Source organism: Diabrotica virgifera, chromosome 8 (assembly GCF_917563875.1).
Source record: "Diabrotica virgifera virgifera chromosome 8, PGI_DIABVI_V3a".
Classification (NCBI taxonomy): Eukaryota; Metazoa; Arthropoda; class Insecta; order Coleoptera; family Chrysomelidae; genus Diabrotica; species Diabrotica virgifera.
In genome coordinates, this window is record NC_065450.1 from 26,362,204 (window position 1) to 26,381,913 (window position 19,710).

The following is a 19,710-nucleotide window of genomic DNA, read 5'->3' on the forward strand; positions in this document are numbered from 1 at the left end:
GGAATTTGCGACACAATTGGTTTCGTTTAGCATAATTAGAGCCGCTTCTTTGATTTTTCTCTTTTTACTATCTGTTTCTTTCAGGACTATACTTGAATCTCTTATTAATAGAGTTCAGTGGAGAGATTCAAGTATAGTCCTGAAAGAAACAGATAGTAAAAAGAGAAAAATCAAAGAAGCGGCTCTAATTATGCTAAACGAAACCAATTGTGTCGCAAATTCCTCGGTGGAATGCAGTAGGATGTGGATACCCATACTGAAAGAGGAAGTCAGTAGAAAGAAAATACCACAATTAGTAAGTCAATAGTCGAGTTAGTACATATTTTATATTTTAGTATTACTTATATACCCATGTATTATTGATATTATTTATAATTTAAACAAAATTATAGTAAAGTCAGAATTTGGTATTCATTTTGAGAGTAAATTAAATGTAAGACCAAATACTTACGATGTCGGGATAGTATCACGAGGTTTTTCCTGGTTTTCCCTCGTGATTTACTATGAGATCTCTAACGCGAGAATTTTAATGTCACCGTTGCATGTGGTTGTCTTTTTAAAGACAGATCGCATGCTATGATTTTTTTGTGACGGATATTCTTGAGTTGGGGTTGATTTCATGTAATCGAATGAACTATCTTTCAGTAAAGTCGTCCCAGGAACGCAACTCATAAATATTGGCAATATCATTTTAAAGTCTTCTACTTTAAAATGTATCATATGTATCTGAATTGCCGATATAAATGAGTCAAATTAAATAAATTATTAGAAGAATTTTTTTACTAAGCAACAACATTTTTGTTTATATTAATAGTATTTTGTATTTTGACAACGGCACCCGATTTGGGCGTCGAAACGTTAATAAAAATCATTTTTAATAATATTGTGGCTTATTTCCCATTCTAAATAGTTAAGTCCATTAAAATGTTACATTTTTTAGGCCGTACCTTGCATTTCTTAGAGGAGTCAATTTTATTTCTTTAATGTGTAGGGGGGATTAGTAGAAGCTTAAGTTTAAGTTTTTGGGGTCGCCATCCTTGTCCCCCGGTCGCCATCTTGGAAATGGGGTGCAAAGGGGTTTCGCTCTATATTTCGTAAACTACCAACCCTACGGAAAATCTAATTAAACATAAAATGTAGAAAATTAAATTTTCCACAATTTTGTTTCTATTACTTTTTATCGTCAAGTGACCAACAAAAAAGATATAACCAAAAATATGTAATTTGTTTAACAAGTTTCCTTTTGGATGTTATAACTTTTTTTCAGTTCATTTTAAAATAAAATAACATTTTAGCAATTTTGTAGAGGGTTTTTCAGAGAACAATTTCCACTATAAAGTTGTTTAATTCTATTTATTTATATAGGTTTTACAGCGCTCCAAACTTGACCAGATTCTCGAATGCTCATAGGGATACAATAAAAACAAAAGTTAGGCTTACTTTTCTATCTATATATATTTTTTATTCATACAATTTATTATGATTTTAACATTCCTATGCTATTATTAATCTGTTTTTGACCTTTCTTCCCACTATAAAACTTATAACTCTAAGCATATATAGAAAAGGCCCAAGAAGTTGTTTGAGGATAAATTCGCCGCTTCAGAAGAAGAATGACGCAACCGCAAAATGCAAAATTCTTAAGCAGAGCAAAAAACGATTTTTGATATCAAAATCATAAAATATGATAAAATTAGCCATTCACCACACCGTGGTCACGATCTCGAGATATAAGCGTTTTTTGGGGTGTGCCGCTTGTATATGAAGTAACATAACTTTTTTCCTATTATATATTTTGACTTAAAATTTTCCAAAAAACTTCTTCATGAACTATATTTTATTGTTGTGTTGATTAAAATTATAAACTAAAAAGTTTGTCACTCAACTTTTTTAAGTAAACATGAAACTAACGAAATATGATGACAAAATGTTAATAAATTAACAACTCTTTTTTTAATGTGTTTAAACATTTTGGACAAATTTCATTGTTATCTACATACTTCAAAGATGACACAGTAAAATTTTTAAAAGGAAATATTTACAGCGACCAAAGATACAGCGAGGTAAATTTGAAAAATCATCAAAATTGATTTTTGGCATTTTTGTATAAAATTTATTTTTTTAACATGTTCCACCAACTCTAGATAAAAATAAACTTCATATTCGGATTCAGCGACCTCGAAAACATAAAAATAGACCAAAATTGATCATTCACCTTAAATTTGATTTTCGTCATTGGCATAACGGTTAATGCCGCTCGTCTAATATAGATAGAAAAGCATTATTTTTCTACGAGAATTCGAGAATCTGGTCAAGTTTGGAGCGCTGTAAAACCTAGATATTAAATAAAATTAAACAACTTTATAGTGAAAATTGTTTATTGAAAAATCCTCTACAAAATCGCTATGATGTTATTTTATTGTGAAATGAACGTAAAAAAAGTTATAACCTCCAAAAGGAAATTTCTTACAAAATTTTCTCTTATTTTTGTTTATAACTTTTTTGTTGGTCACTTTACAATAAAAAGTGATAGATATAGAATTGTAAAAAATTTAATTTGCTTCATTTTATGTAAAATTAAATTTTCTGTAGGGTAGCTAGTTTACGAGATACAGCGCGAAAGCCCTTTGCACCTCTTTTTCCAAGATGGCGACCGGGGGACAAGGGCCTCAACCCCAAAAACTTGAACTTAAGCTTCTACTGAACCCCCCTACACATTAAAAAAATAAAATTGACTCCTCTAAGAAATGCACACTAAATGTAACATTTCAATGGACTATGGATGTAAGGCACGGAGATAAATATTTGACATATAAGTTGACACAACATTTGTTAATAAGCTTTGGAACACCTAACTGAATAAAAAAACAGCCACGCTAATAAAATGTCCGGTCAAACTTGACGGTACCTCCCCGACTATCTATATTTTGCAGCTTCTGCAATAATTTTTCTCTTTTAGTAAAATGTTTATAAGTGGTTTATTTTTAGGTTGTTACAAAGTGAAGAATAAGATGGAAATTATGGAAGCATTAACCGAAGATTCATCTCACGAAGGAAATTATATGAGTCGACAAGAAGAAGGAGAAACTGTGAACGAAAATATTAAAGTCAAGCCTGTGCAAGGTTTCACATGTCAAATTTGTTTAAAACAGTTTCGTGATTCACATAATTTGAAATCACATTCGGTGGTTCACACAGGAGTGAAACCTTACAAGTGTCACATTTGCTTTAAACCGTTTTCTTATCAAACTTCTGTGAACAATCATTTGAAAACGCACACTGGAGAAAAACCTTATAAGTGCGAGATTTGTTTTAAGGAATTTTCTCAAAAAGGTAGTTTGAAGTGTCATATGCAAACACACGCTGAGAAAAAATCTTACAAATGTGAAATTTGTTTCAAGCATTTTGCCCAGCAAAGTAAATTTAAGAAACATTTGATAGAACACTCAGGTGAAAAACCTCACATGTGTGATGTTTGTTTCGAGCAATTTACAGAGTCAAATGATTTGAAAGAACATTTAAGAACGCATAGAAGAAACGCACTTTCTCCTACTGGAGAAAAACCGTACACATGTGAAACTTGTTTTGAGTCGTTCTCTGAGCAAATTACTTTGAAAGAACATTGTCTTGCACATACTGGAGGAAAATCTCACGTGTGTGATATTTGTTTCAAGCAGTTCAGAGAAGAATATGTTTTGAAAAGACATCTGGAAACACATATTGAGGAAAAACGCTACAAGTGTGAAATTTGTCTCAAGCAGTTTTTTCAAGAGCGGTATTTGAAAATACATTTGAAACTGCACTCTGAAGAAAAACGTCACGAGTGTGACTATTGTTTCATGAGGTTTAATCAAGCATATCTTTTGAAAAATCATTTGAGAACACATACTGGGGACAAACTCTACAAGTGCGAAATATGTTTTAAACAGTTAACTCGGCTTAGCACTTTGAAAAAACATTTAAAAGCTCATACTGGAGAAAAATCTTCAGAGTCGAATGAACCCGGCACTTTTCTGTTGTAAAATTGATTTCAGTACAATTAGATGACACTTTATGTAGAGGTCTACATAAAGTTTCACGCTGGTCACGCTGGCGCCGATCAAAACACATATTGAGGAAACACGCTACAAGTTATTATATCTATGTAATTTAAGTAAATAAATAACTATGAAATACTTTAATTAATATTTTTTTATTCTCAAATACAACGCTTACATTATAGTATAGCGGGTTAAGTTGACATTATATGACAAGTGAAAACCTATATCTAACGGCATTGTTAAAATGTAATAGTTGGTCAACGCTAAGAATAAATATCTCTTCTCAATTTAATACTTTCAGTACTTGCATCAGAGAGATATCAGCATGACTACTAATGCACAGACGTATTACAGCTAATCGAAGTAATATAATAAACAACAAAGGATGGTGGCACCATAAGAATTATTGTATAAAGGTAACCAGTCCTGGACTAGTTCCCTTTATATGTTCAACAAAAATTTTATCCTGCGATATCTCGCGTATGGTGATATTTATATAATTACATTCAGTGTTACATAGCGATGGAAAACCTTATAAGTGTCGCATATTTTTTAAACCGTTTTCTTATCAAACTTCTGTGAACAATCATTTGAAAACGCACACTAGCAACTTGTGAGATAGTATCATACCTTTTTTCGTAAGGTCTGTGAAACTTTGGCAACAGTGGCAATCTTTGACATTATCTAAGATTAATATTTTGACAATTTAACTCATAGGTGCGCTAAATGAAAGTAATAGAAAACAATTTTGTTATTAGTAAATAAATATTTATAAAAATAAACCAAAATGGGTGAAAATTTTATGTTAACATAGGTATTTGCACGAAATAATAATAATAAATAATCATTTCGTTGTGAAGCGAAACAAGACTGTGTTTTATTTAGTTCATAATTTCCATGTTCGCATAATTTTGGCACGGTTTTTAATGGACTTTTTCTTGGAAGGATTCGCTTTATTTTTCGTTTGATTAACTTTTCCCATTTTGTTAAACTATTGATAATATTTCTAGACTAAAAAATGCTCCTAAAACTTTATATACTTCCATTAGAATTCGAAATATTTTTACGTAAAATATACTTACCTACCTACATATAACTAAAACTCACAATTAACAACAACCTATTTTTACAAAGAGACCAACAACTTATAAAACAACAACAAAAATATAATAAATTAACTATTAATAAGCACTGCTTTCCTATGAAACAACAATAATTTTAAATTAACACACTACTGCACTGAACAGATATCGATAAAGATGACAGAACAGATTAGAGAAAATCTGACGCAGGTTTGTCAAAATGACAGTGATAATTTCTCTATGTTGCCTAATTAGTTATTAGTTATAATATGCTTTTATTTCTTGTTAGAAATAAAAAAATTTTAGTAGTTCCAAGATTACACAAAATCTAGGCAGGGGATAAAAAAGTTTATTTGAAGAAAGTTTATTTTTTTTGTTCTTAATGGCGGTACAGGCCCGTTTTTTAAATATTGTATTTAATTACGGAGTAATTTCCACATACTAATATATTTCTAAATTTGGGCTCTGTACCGCCATTCTTTATTATATTACGAATATGTGTGCCAAATATCTCGACAAAATATTCAAAATTACAGCCGCAATCTTGAAACGCGTTTGTTGCTACCTGTTGATCGCTACTGTAGCCTCTTAAGGAATTTTCTCAAAAAGGTAGTTTGAAATGTCATATGCAAACGGCAAACACACGCTGCGAAAAAATCTTACAACTGTGAAATTTGTTTCAAGCATTTTGCCCAGCAAAGTAAATTTAAGAGACATTTGCTGGAACACACTGGAGAAAAACTCCGCATGTGTGATGTTTGTTTCGAGCAATTTACAGAAGATCTGAAAGAACATTAAAGAACGCATAGAAGAAACGCACTTTCTCCTACTGGAGAAAAACCGTACACGTGTGAAACTTGTTTTGAGTCGTTCTCTGAGCAAATTACTTTGAAAGAACATTGTCTTGCACATACTGGAGGAAAATTTCACGTGTGTGATATTTGTTTCAAGCAGTTTAGAGAAGAATATGTTTTGACAAGACATCTGTAAACACATATTGAGGAAAAACGCTACAAGTGTGAAATTTGTCTCAAGCAGACTATTTATTATCACTCACAGGAAGCCAATATATAAACATTGTATTGGGGGATTTAAATGCCAAGGTTGGAAGAGGTAGTGAAGAAGATATCGTTGGCAAGTTTGGTTTAGGAACGAGAAACGACCGTGGAGATAGAATGATAAGATTTTGCGTAGAAAAACAATTAGTAATATCCAACACTTTTTTTGACTTACCTAAGCGACGACTTTACACCTGGAAATCTATGGACACTTGTGGAAGAATAGTAAGCAATCAAATTGATTATATCTGTATATCAAAAAGATATAGAAATGCTATATTATCCTCCAAAACATATCCAGGAGCGGATGTACCCTCCAACCACAACTTACTAGCAGCTAAAGTATTACTTCTTCCATTTCACGACATCTTTGTTCCATCCAGTCCTCTTTTGCTCGCTTAAGGTACAAGGTTAAGCGAGCAAAAGAGGACTGGATGGAACAAAGATGTCGTGAAATGGAAGAACTACAAAGAAAACATGACGAGTTTAATATACATAAAAAGCTTAAAGAAATTACCTACACTCAGAGAAAAAGAACTCCTCACTTTATGAGAAACTCCAAAGGTAAAATAATTCTCGACTTGGATGAAAAAAAGGAAGAATGGACTAACTATATAAAAGAGCTCTTCCTGGATACGAGGCCACCCCTTAACACCACAAAGTATACGAATACTGGTCCTAGCATTTTAAAAGCGGAAGTAGAGAAAGCCATCAAACAGAGCAAAAATGGGAAATCTCCAGGCCCTGACCAAGTACCATCAGACTGGCTCAAACTTCTGGATGACGACAATGTCTCACAACTAACAAACATTTATAACCATATATACGAGACTGGAATGATACCACAGATATGGTTAGAGTCTACATTTATTCCACTCCCAAAAAAGCCTAATACATCATAATGTAAAGACTTTAGACTAATTAGTCTCATGAGCCACTCTCTCAAGCTACTTATTAAGATAATTCTTAATAGAATCAAGCAGAAATGTGAAGAGACAATGGGAAACAAACAATTCGGTTTCATAGAAGGACTGGGAACAAGGGAAGCTTTGTTCTCAATGTTAACATTACTTCAACGATCATGGGAAGTACAGAAACCAATTTACGTCTGCTTTATAGATTTTGAGAAGGCGTTTGATAGAGTTCAACATGATAGGTTGTTTTAATATCTAGAAATGATTGGAATAGATGATAAAGATCTGAGACTTTTACAACATCTATATTGGAATCAAGAAGCTTCTATTCTGGTAGACGGCAAAGAAACAGACAAAATTTGCATTCAAAGAGGTGTCAGACAGGGTTGTGTGTTATCCCCAACTTTGTTTAACGTATACTCAGAAATAATTTTTAATGAAGCCTTGGAAGGACAATGTGGAGTTCGAATCGGGGGTGAAACTATTAACAACATCAGATATGCAGACGACACCGCGATCATGGCTGAAAACATCGAAGATCTTCAATTCCTTATAGATCGAGTCACTAGAGAATGCTCCAATAACGGACTTAACATAAATGCAACAAAGACAAAGTTACTTGTGGTTAGTAAACAAGACGTCGGCCCTATGCAACTAATTGTCAGTGATGAATCAATAACAAAAGTTAACCATTTTAAATACCTAGGATGTTGGATAAACGAGACACTAAATCCGGATGAAGAAATTAAAACTCGTATAGAAATTGCAAGAGGAGCATTTATGAAACTTAGATCTATTCTGAGCAACTCTCAGCTGAACTTACAACTAAGAATCAAGTTCCTAAAATGTTATGTGTATCCTGTATTACTATATGGACGTGAAACCTGGATCATGAAGGTTAACATGATGAACAAATTAGAAGCCTTTGAGATGTGGTCATATCGTAGAATGCTCAGAATATCTTGGGTTCAACGCATTTCTAACAGAGTAGGTCAAGGCGAAGGTGACTTAATGAAGATGATAAAAAAGAGAAAACTTGAATATCTGGGGCATATAATGAGAGGTAGCACATACAGGATGCTGCAGTTAATACTCAATGGAAAGATCGACGGAAAAAGAGGAATTGGTCGAAAGAAATATTCATGGCTCCGAAACCTTCGTCAATGGACTGGCTTATCGGCAGATCAATTGTTACATGCCGCACAAGATCGAGAACGATATCGGCAAATTGTTATGGAAGCTACCCACGCCTAAAAATTTGGGCACGGTACTTAAAGAAGAAGAAAAGTATTACTTAAATTTAAAAAGATTAAAAACCCAAAATATCTCCTAGGATCAGCAAAGATAAACATTCATGCGGAAGTGAAAGAAATAGTAACCGATAAATTAGAACATCAGTTTCAGAAATTGGGAAATAAAAATTCAGAAGAACAATTATGGGAGTCATGCAAAGAAACATTGGAAAAAGTCCAAGAAGATCATCTAATGGAAAATCAGCGTAGGAATAAGCAACTGTGGATGACAGAAGAGATATTGAATTTAATGGATGCAAGAAGAAAATATAAGAATGCTAATCTGACAGAATACAAAAAGCTAAACAGTATGATTTGAAGAAAAATAAGATCAGCTAAATCAGAGTGGCATAAACAACAATGTAAAGAAATTGAGAACTACGAGCGTATCTATGACACATTCAATATGCACAAAAAACCGAAAGAAGTTGCAGGACTGAATAAAAAATGTAATCTTCCACTAATCGAGGATAAAAACGGAAAAATTATAATCGATATCGAAGGTCAACTAATACGATGGACAGAATATATAAAGGAATTATTCGATGATGAAAGTTTTGTTTACTTCAATCATCAACTAGTCTAATTAATAAAAGAGGCTGCTTTCATATTTATCCTTTATTTCCTACGATTATATTGGATTACTACAAAAATACAAATTCATCTCTTAACATAAATGTCTAACGTCTATCATATATCAGTTCTCTTCTTATTAGAAAAAGGACAGGAAGGAGGTTTTTAACGATCTACAACAGAAAGAAGCGAACTAGAAACGCTAGATGACATGAGCGGTCCTCCAATAACTAGGGAAGAAGTGCAATACGCTATAAAGAACGCAAAAAACGACAAGGCGATCGGACCAGATGGGATTTACGTAGAAACGCTAAAGCTTTTAGGTACCGAGGGCATTAAGATACTTACGAAATTATTCAACTTAATCTACGAAAGCGGAAAAATTCCTAAAGATTGGCTTAAATCCTCATTTGTTGTACTACCAAAAAAACACAGAGCCACAGAATGCAGCGACTATCGCACGATCAGCCTAATGAGTCATGTATTGAAAATTTTTCTCAGAATAATTCATCAAAGAACATATAGAAAAATTGAGGAAAGAATCTCGAGTACTCAATTCGGTTTTCGCTGTGGGCTTGGAACGCGTGATGCACTATTCGCAACCCAATTTTTAATTCAAAGATGCAGAGATGTAAATCATGACGTTTTCATGTGCGCGATTAATTTTGAAAAGGCCTTTGATAAAGTTCGCCATGAAAAAATGCTGCATATTCTCAAAACTACTGGTCTGGACGGTAGGGACATTAGAATAATCGCAAATTTGTATTGGGGCCCGGCTGCATGTGTTAGGGTTGGGAATCAGTGCTCTGAAGAAGTAAAAATCAAGCGTGGAGTTCGACAAGGCTGTATGTTGTCACCAATGTTGTTTAATCTTTACGCTGAAACAATCTTAAATGAAGTGTTGGAAAACGCAAAAGAGGGAATACTCATTAATGGTATGCTTATGAACAATATCAGATACGCAGATGACACCTTGTTACTGACAGGATCAATTGAACATCTTCAAGCGTTATTGAACCGAATGGTGGCATTCTGCGCGATATATGGACTCAAACTCAACGCAAGAAAAACAAAGTTTATGGTTATTAGTAAACAGGCAGCCGTAAATAATAATAACTATAACGTAACAATCGGTAATGACTCAATTGAACGAGTGAGTAACATTGTATATCTGGGTACTCATATTAATGAAAGCTGGAACCCTAGTACAGAAATAAAAAGTAGACTTGCCAAAGCAAGAACAAGTTTTATGAAATTTAAGAAAATCCTGTGCAGTCATGATCTAAATTTGGAACTTCACATAAGAATGGTTCGATGTTATATATTCCCAGTACTACTTTACGGGGTTGAAGCATGGACCCTGACAGAATCGCTTTTAAAAAACCTAGAAGCATTTGAGATGTGGGTCTACCGCCGTATTCTGAAGATCAGTTGGGTAGAAAGAGTCACAAACGAAAGGGTTTAGCAACGTTTGAATAAAAGTTGCGAAGTAGTGAACACGGTTGAAAGGCGCAAATTGGAATACTTTGGTCATATAATGCGTCACCCAGACAAATATGACATACTTCACCTTGTCATGCAAGGTAAAATAATGGGAAAAAGAAGTGTGGGCCGCCGTACAACTTCTTGGCTTAAAAACCTACGCCAATGGTTTGGGAAAACCAGCACTGAACTATTTCGTGCGGCTGTAAATAAGACAATGATTGTTAATATGCTGGGCAACATGAGAGCCAACGATCGATAAACGGTCTCGGCACCTTAAGAAGAAGAAGAAGTTTTTTCAAGAGCGGTATTTGAAAATACATTTGAAAGTGCACTCTGAAGAAAAACGTCACGAGTGTGACTATTGTTTCATGCGGTTTAATCAAGCATATTTTTTGAAAAATCATTTGAGAACACATACTGGGGACAAACTCTACAAGTGCGAAATATGTTTTAAACAGTTAACTCGGCTTAACTGTGAAACTTGCCAGAAAAAATCTAAAGTTCCAAAAAAGTTTTAGTAGTGAAACCTAAGTATATTGCCAAAAAGAAATGAATAGTAGATGTCAAATACATTTGATAGATATGCAAGCCCAAGCATATAATTAATTCAAGTTCATTTTTGTCTACCAAAGTCACTAAACAGAATTTGTACAATTACGGCCGTTGAAAACTAAACATGCAGAAGAAGTTGCATTAGTTCTTCTTGACATAGTTTGTGCCTTTGGAGCTCCTAATACCATTCTTCAATGCGACAATGGACGAAAATTCTCCAACCTAATTATGGAAGAACTGTAGTCCATATGGAAATATTTGAAGATAGTACATTGTAAGCCAAGACACAGTCAGTCACAAGGATATAATGAATGTGCGAATAAAGACATTAAAAATGTACCAAGTTCCTGGTTGGAAAGCGACCAAACAAACAAGTTGTCAGAGGGTCTTCGATATGTACAATTCGCGAAGAACCGAGCTTGCCCTTCTGGCATCAAATGCAGTCCGTATGAAGCTATGTTTGGGGTTCCTGCCAAAATTGGTTTCAAAACTTCATCACTGCCAGAAGATGCTCTAAAAAATATTTCAACTGAAAAAGTTTTAAAAGTAGAAGAACAGGTAGAATAAACCCAGTCAGGTCTTGATTCTGAAGAACGTGAAAAAGCAGAAGTAGATGAACCAAATGAGCTTCTAATAGAACAAGAATCAGAAAAACCTGAGCAACCATCAGTAAATGAATCCAAAGCAATTTTAGAAGAACTATTTTCTAATCAAATTTCATAGAGGCGAGATTCTGTTGCAATTTGGACACGTGCAAAGGAAGGTCTTGAAAAGCGAGCGAAGAAAATGCTTAAAACATCAAACTTGACATTTACCCCTGGTAATGTCGGTGATACCTACGGTAAAATTAAGAGTGCCAGATGTTGACAGGGTACAAAGTGATTCTGGAAATGTTTTTTCTAAAAATGCTGTTTTTATGATTGTTTAAAAGGAATTATACGAATTGGGTAGTATAGAAGGGCGACACAGTTGTATTGCAAAATAATAATCAAATAAAGTAGTAGTAGTAGTAATTCAGGCAAAAAGCTCAATTGAGGTAAAACAAAATATATCTTGCTTTTAATTTAGTTCAATAAAAATCACACTTCTTGAATAGCTGTTGCAATTTACTGTTTTTTCTTCATCCTCGCCATTTCATCATCTTACTTACTTTTGCCACTGGTCCTTGGTTATTGTATACAATCATTATACAATTACCTACATCTAAACGAATACTTCGTTAATGTGAGTAAAAATATAACTTCTACTATTTTGCCACAAAAAGATCCCATTTCTTATCTCCCTAATTCAGGAGTGTTCTCGAATTCATTCTTTATAAGACCAATCGATACATCTGAACTGATCCAAACTATCAATAGTATCAAAAGCAAATCATCCTATAGTACTGATGGACTATCCATAAAAATCTTCTCAAATCTCACAAAAAATGTGTTGGAAATCCTCGTCTCACTAATTAATGATTCCTTTGAAAGGGGCAAATTCCCAGAGTGCCTAAAGATAGCCATTATTATTCCCCTTCATAAGGGTGGTGAAAAATCTAATGCTTGCAACTATAGACCTATTGCCTTACTACCGGTACTTTCAAAAATTATTGAGACTCATAAAAACCCGTCTTATGTCCTTTCTCATTGATAACATCTTATCCCAAAATCAGTTCGGCTTTTTAACTAATAAATGTACCACTGATGCCATGTTTTCTGTGCTTCATGAGGTTTACCAAGCACTAAACAATAATCTTTATACTGCCACTGTTTTCTGTGACTACGCCAAAGCTTTTGATTGTGTAAATCACATTTTGATTAAAAAACTAAATTTCTATGGGATTCGAGGTATTTCTTTGAATTGGTTCCAATCTTACTTGAATAATAGGAAACAACTAGTTAGAGCAAATGATACTGACTCTAGTCTCAAAAACATTGTATGTGGAGTACCACAAGGTTCAGTATTGGGTCCTCTACTGTTCATTATCTTAATAAATGACATCACTAACTTAAAAATCGATGGAAAAATTTTTCTTTTTGCTGATGATACCAGTATCACTTGGAGCAACTCAACTATTGCATCTCTTCATGAAACTATAACTTCTGATTTGCTTACGATAAAAACCTGGTCTGACTCTAATTTACTCTCTTTTAACGTGGATAAGACAGTAACATTATCCTATAAAAGTGCTCTTCAACCCCTGCTTGTTAATAACAGCCAGATCTTTACCGTTGATTCTGTAAAATTTCTTGGTATTTTTTTAGACAGCAACCTCAAATGGTCCCTTCATATCAATTTGTTAAGTAAGAAACTCGCCTCAGCCTGCTATGCTATAAGATCTGTTTCGAAAGAACTCAATTTAGCATCTTCTAAACTAACATATTTTTCCTTGTTCGAGTCTCATCTTCGATATGGCCTTCCTTTTTGGGGTTCTAGTACAGCTGCCCAATTAGATGTTATTTTTAAATTACAAAAAAGAACAATAATGTATCTGTTTGGCCTCAGAAGAACAACACATTGCAGAAGTTACTTCAAAGATCACGGAATTTTAACCCTTACATCTTTATATATTTTAGAAACTGTTTGCTTAATTCGTAAACACATGCATGTCTTTCCAGCAAGGCCTCATCATGACTACTCCACCAGAAATTCAAATTTTGATGTCTATTTACCGATCCCGTTCTCTGAGTTGGTAAAGAAATCTATATTATATTCCGCAAAAAAACTATACAACCATCTTCCTTTACAACTCAAATCTGCAACATCTTTCCCAAAGTTCCGTAAAATGACAAAAGCTCATCTATCTAAAAGACCATATTATTCAGTAGAAGAGTTTCTTAATGACTAACTAAGAAATTACAGTAATGTACAAGTAACCAAACTTATCTATATTTGGGTGTCACATGCAGCAGCTTAAACTTATTAGTTCCTATGTCTATAGTTTACTTTGTTGTATGTTCACTTTGCAATTTCTATAAATTGTTGCAATATATCGGTTTTGTTTTTTTTTTCTTTACTTTATTAACTTATATTTTGTATTTTTTTTTTATTGACGATTTATCAAATTTCATAAAATTGTATTTGTTATTGTTAGATATTATTTATTTATTTTTTCTGACTTTATATTAAGCTTTGTCCATAAAATTTGTATAATTTTCAGTGACAATAAAGCATATTTCTATTCTATTCTATTCTATACCAATTATCTACTTTTACCGTAACATATACATAGCTCCCCAAACGGCAATTATACTTTTGTCAGCAGAATCGGATAACTGATAATTTTTAAAACATGGTAATTCATTGTCATTCGACATTCAATATTGGTCAAAATAGGTCAAAGAGGAACCGCTAAGATAACCAAAAATTAAGACAACTACACTTATTGAAGGACATCCAATAATCAAACACTTAAGATTAGAGACAATCCCTTTAGATGAACTTCATTAGTTAACACAAGAAGAAGAAAGATTCCAGTCTATCCTTCCTACAAAAACGGACCAAAGCCATTTGTGGATATCACCCATATATATCTTGGTTACAATCATCCTCATTTTTTTGGACACCTACCTCAAGTTAAGGAAATTGAAAAGAGGGAACCAGCATCCAGCCACAATAGAAGATCCTACCGACCAGAGGCCAGAAATTCCAGATGTTGTGCAATGTGCATTCAATTTTGTTCATCCCTCACAAAACTTTCCCAAGGGATGGAGAAATTACGGTATAATCGATAGCGATATTGAACCAGAGCGTTATAAACAATTAAATTGTTTATAAAAATTTTTTGACCACTCGGATCAAAATTCACCCTCGAAATTCGTAATCAGCATCCAAAAATCCATAAGAAACCGTTGAGTTTGCCCATCAGAAATGAAAAGGACACAATAACCTAGCTGGTGCCTTCTAATGGAAATATGTTTGGTGGTTGGATGCAGTACCTTTTAGTCCTTAATTAGTTATTTGGTATAATAAATACTGCTCCATCTGACTACGTTATACTTTATCTAGTATTCGAACTATTAATACATACAACCATCAACACTGTATCGACCTGCCCCAAGGCATGTGGCAATACTACTTACAATAAATATAATAATAATTTATATCACGGGAGGTTCCTTCTACAGTTGAGTCCGAGAATCTTTACCCGTGCGTCATCATTTAAAGCATACGAAATAAGTCGGAAATTGAAATTTACTAAACGCAACAGCAAGTCACTTAGGCCGTCCGCACATGGAGCGACGCTCGAAGTAATCGACTCGATTCCAATCGCGTAGATCTCTCCCCGTCACTTAAGTTCCTTCGTTGTGGCATTGAGTTCCGTACACGGAGCGTTTAGGATTTCAAATCTCCTCGTCTTATACGACTCTCGTTCCGTGCGATCTGAAGCGAACGAGAAAGTTCGAGTGAGACGCACGTTTAGTCATTATTTTATTTGTTTGCTTCGTTTTTGTTGATTTTTGCCCTAAATTAAATTTTAGTCTTTTTAAAGATCGGTGAATGTTATGTTCGTTGATTGTAGTACTATTAGCTTTGTGGAAATATATTGTTTGTAATGTAAAATTCTGAAAACATTGAAGTCCTGTTTCTAGATGTTTATTATAAAATTCGTTGAGGAAGTAGAAAAATATCCTCAACTGTATAAAAATGTAATAATACCGTACTCTTTACAGATCGAAATAGTCGTTTTGGTTACTATATAAAAAATGCGTTAATTTATAAAAACAGAATCGACTAGTGTGCGGAGGGCAATCGCTTGTGACGCAGGGTTCGTACAAGACGAGCAAGACGCGCGAACTTCGAGACGTGTCTTCGATCGACCCACGTGCGGACGGTCTTACTTTCACTTGCTGTTGCGTTTAGTAAATTTCAATTTCCGACTTATCATCGACTTATTTCGTATGCTTTAAATGATGACGCACGACGCACGGGTAAAGATTCGCTGACTCAACTGTATATACAATAAACTCTTACTTGATTATTGATATTGAGTAAAGTTTAACGTGAGGTTTAGACATATGTTATACCAGTGGCGCCTCGTACCATTTTAAGTAGGTAGTGCCGGAATTCGGGCAGCTGTTTAAATTTTTAGTGACGGGTTCACGATATTGTCAAAAAGGTATAAAATAGAAATTTAAAAATATAGGTACGGATACTTTTACATTATATAGGTATATACCATTTCTGGGGTGTCAAGAAATTTAAACATTTAAAATGCATTCAGTGATTGATTTGGCATCATGCCCGGCCAGCAAGTAAAATCTCCAAAATCTCTCAACTTATCGCCCTTTACACAAATATCGGAAAACTATAACTAACTGAAATTCATCAGCGACGTCTGTCGTTTCATCGGCAATCACTGCAACACAAAGATAATTTTCAATTTATTTCCTTATTTCCTCGCGATTAACATCTAACATGCACTGAAGGAGTTCATTTTGGGTTGTTTTGAGGTAGGTACCTTTTAAAAGATTTGGAACTCTGAATATGAACCTAAGTCGTTGTCTAATTCGGCTAAAATTGAATAGTTCCTTAAAGATACCTCTATTTTCTGAATTTTCCTTTTCGTCGTGATTTCTCAAAACTAACTTGAAAGCTCCACAAAACCATATGGATACAATTTATAATTTGATTCGAAACATATATATTCTTATTCACTTGTTAATTGTGTTTAATTAGACTATTACGATAAGCTGAATTTAACTTAAGTTTTATTAAAAATTTTTCAATTATTTAAAATATAATAATTCATAATAAAAAGTTTAATAAATGAAAATGTAATAAATACAAAAACGAGCGAGCAAGCACGTAAAGAAACTCGAAAATATAATGTACTACCCTGTACGACAATCTTTTTGGATCTACGACCCACTATGATCATAGTAAAAAATATTAGTCGAGCCAGGCACGAATAGTTTCATTTAAACGTATATTAAAAGTGCAATATAGCTCTATTGTCACTTACATAGAATGCCCGTAAAATCTTTCTCTTTTCAGACGAGGCACATAAGCATTTGGTACGGTCATTCTGTCTGCTGTGAGTGGCGAGGGTTGTATTGCACTACACAGTTGCCACATTTTATATAATTTATAAAGAAAAAAGAAATACACACAAAAAAATTAACAGGCATTAAAACGGTTTAAAGATAAAAAAGAATATGTTTCTGCATGGTAGTGCCATGGCTCCATGGCACTACCTCACCGGCCGCCACTGTGTTATACTGGGTATTATAATATTACATCTCCGTCTTAAAAAAAAAAGAAAAATTCTATCTGTTATATCTATCTATTCAATATTACTACAGCCTCGACTAATGTGAATTTGCATGTCTATCAAAAGACCGTTTGTAAGTAAACAGCTTAAAACAAATTTCACACTTGTATGGTTTTTCTCCTGTGTGTGATCTCAAATGGTTTCGCAAAGTATTTGTCTGACTAAATTGTTTAAAACAAATTTCACACTTGTTAGGTTTTTCCCCAGTGTGCACTCTCATATGGATTTTCAAAATACTTCTTTGTCTAAACTGCCTAAAACAAATTTCACACTTGTAAGGTTTTTCTCCAGTGTGTGTGTTTTTATGTTGTTTCATAGAAAATGCGTGAGAAAACAGTTTAAAACAAATTTCACACTTGTAAGGTTTTTCTCCAGTGTGTAATCTCATATGACTTGTCAAGTTATAGGCTGTCATAAACTGTTTAAAACAAGTTTCGCACTTGTAAGGCTTTTCCCCGGCGTGCAAATTCAAATGACTTTTCAAATTGTTTGCTTGAGTAAACTCCTTAAAACAAATTTCACACTTGTGAGGTTTTTCGCCAGTGTGCACCTTCGAATGTCTTTTTAAATTTCTCATGTCATTAAACTGCCTAAGACAAATATCACACGCGTAAGGTTTGTCTTCGGTATGCGTTCTTGTATGTTGTTTTAAAGCAAATGCCTGAGAAAATAGCTTAAAGCAAATTTCACACTTATAAGGTTTTTCTCCTGTGTGAAGTTTCTTGTGTTTATATAAAGAACTTCTATGGGCAAGTTGCTTAAAACAAATTTCACATTGTAATGTTTTTCCTTCAGCATGTGGGTTCGTATTCTGTTCTTTACTACATGACTTTACAAGTATCGTTTTCGTAGTTTCTGATGTGATCTTCTCTTCAAGAAAACCTAAAATAAAAAAAAGAATATATATTTTTTTAATTTAAAGAAAAATTTGTTCAACAGAACATTTTAAAAACTCACTGTCTAAAGCAGGGGTGGGCAAAATCCGGCCCTTTTCCTTACTTTATCCGGCACATTGAAAAATTCCGCAAGCAATTTTGTTTAATATCTTTTATGCGATTTTGTTAAAATCAACAGTATTAGTGTATGTAGTGTTCATATAAATTTATGTACACCGTTTTTTAGGCGTCATCGCCCTTCCGGTAGGAATCTATGGAGGAGTGTCAGTGATTCGCAAGCCCTTATCCCTTGCCGTACCGCTCCTCCATAGGCCGATCAGACACCAGCTTATTCCAGACCAAGTCGTAGATTCTTTTAGAATTTTAGACTATGACGTTAGCCTTTTTATTTTTCTATTCACCGGTGGTGGATGGAACCACGATCGAATTTATTTATTAGATTTTGTCTTTATATTTACTTATAATTTGTCCCTATATCAATTTATGGGGTTATATGGGGTATATATTAAAATAATTTTCACCCCCGAGAAGGGTTGGTATCCACCCCCAAGGTAAAAGCGCAAGTTGGCACTATGTCACTTTTGTTCCTTGAGGTAGCCTCTAACCACTCACCAGTTTTCATGAAAATCGATGGTGGTTCAACGAAATCGGAGATAATAATATCTTCGGCCTAATGTGAAAAATGTAAGTCCAAAATACCTGATTTTACAGGAAAAACAAAAACTACTAAAACCACAATAAAGATGCACTAGAAATAAACAAAGCAAGACACGTTGAATGTTACAAGGAGCACTCCCAAATAATTATTTACAATGTACAGTAGACTCCCTCTATAACGAGAACTGAAATGGCAGACTAATTACCTCGTTATAAGCGGATCTCGTTATATCAGACAACAATAATATTGTGCATACATATTAATATAATACAGTTTTCTAAAACATTAATATAATGAAGCCATTCGGAGCATTACATATAAGATGCTAAATATTATTTCCTCAACAATAAGACTTCGCCATTACAAATTGTAATTTCCTACAATATTCAATATGGGTCAATAGATAAACAAGAAGTTTATTGTAGGCGATGGAGTTTATTACAGCACTGGCCTTGATAACCACAAAGTTGTTGGGGATTTCTGTATACAGGCAGTTGGGATATTTATTTATAGCCATTAGTGCGCTAAAACAGGTAAAGAAACATATTCTTCGATTTCGTTTTTCCTCATTATAACCAAATATACCTCATTATAGAAATGTTATAGTTTAATAGGAATTTCATGGGACATCTAGTGTACCTCGTTATAAGCGAAACCTCGTAATAACCGTGTTTGTTATAGAGTCTACTGTATATACATTGTAAATCCCAAATCTTGATTTACAAAATTTATACATTGTAAATCATGATTCGGGATAATATACAACATACATTCAATGTGTTTTGGTTTGTTTATTTCTAGTCCATCTTTATTGTGATTTTAGTATACTTGTGCTCTGTGCATAATTTGACTTGTTTACAACTAAATATAATGTGAAAATTACATAAATCCCTAAACAATTTAA

At 33.7% G+C, this 19,710-nt stretch overlaps 2 protein-coding genes across 4 annotated transcripts in view; one reads left to right on the top strand and one right to left on the bottom strand.

Annotated features, from left to right (window-relative positions):
- LOC126890708 (zinc finger protein 271-like) overlaps positions 1–4,181 on the top strand; it is a 24,766-nt gene extending 20,585 nt beyond the window's left edge. For both annotated transcript variants that reach the window (XM_050659876.1, XM_050659875.1), the window contains exon 3: positions 2,989–4,181. In XM_050659876.1, the coding sequence (XP_050515833.1) occupies positions 2,989–4,022 (1,034 nt within the window). In that variant the 3' untranslated portion in view covers positions 4,023–4,181. The remainder of the gene's footprint in view (positions 1–2,988) is intronic.
- LOC126890710 (zinc finger protein 664-like) overlaps positions 4,174–19,710 on the bottom strand; it is a 25,227-nt gene continuing 9,690 nt past the window's right edge. For both annotated transcript variants that reach the window (XM_050659886.1, XM_050659885.1), the window contains exon 4: positions 4,174–18,134. In XM_050659886.1, the coding sequence (XP_050515843.1) occupies positions 17,290–18,134 (845 nt within the window). In that variant the 3' untranslated portion in view covers positions 4,174–17,289. The remainder of the gene's footprint in view (positions 18,135–19,710) is intronic.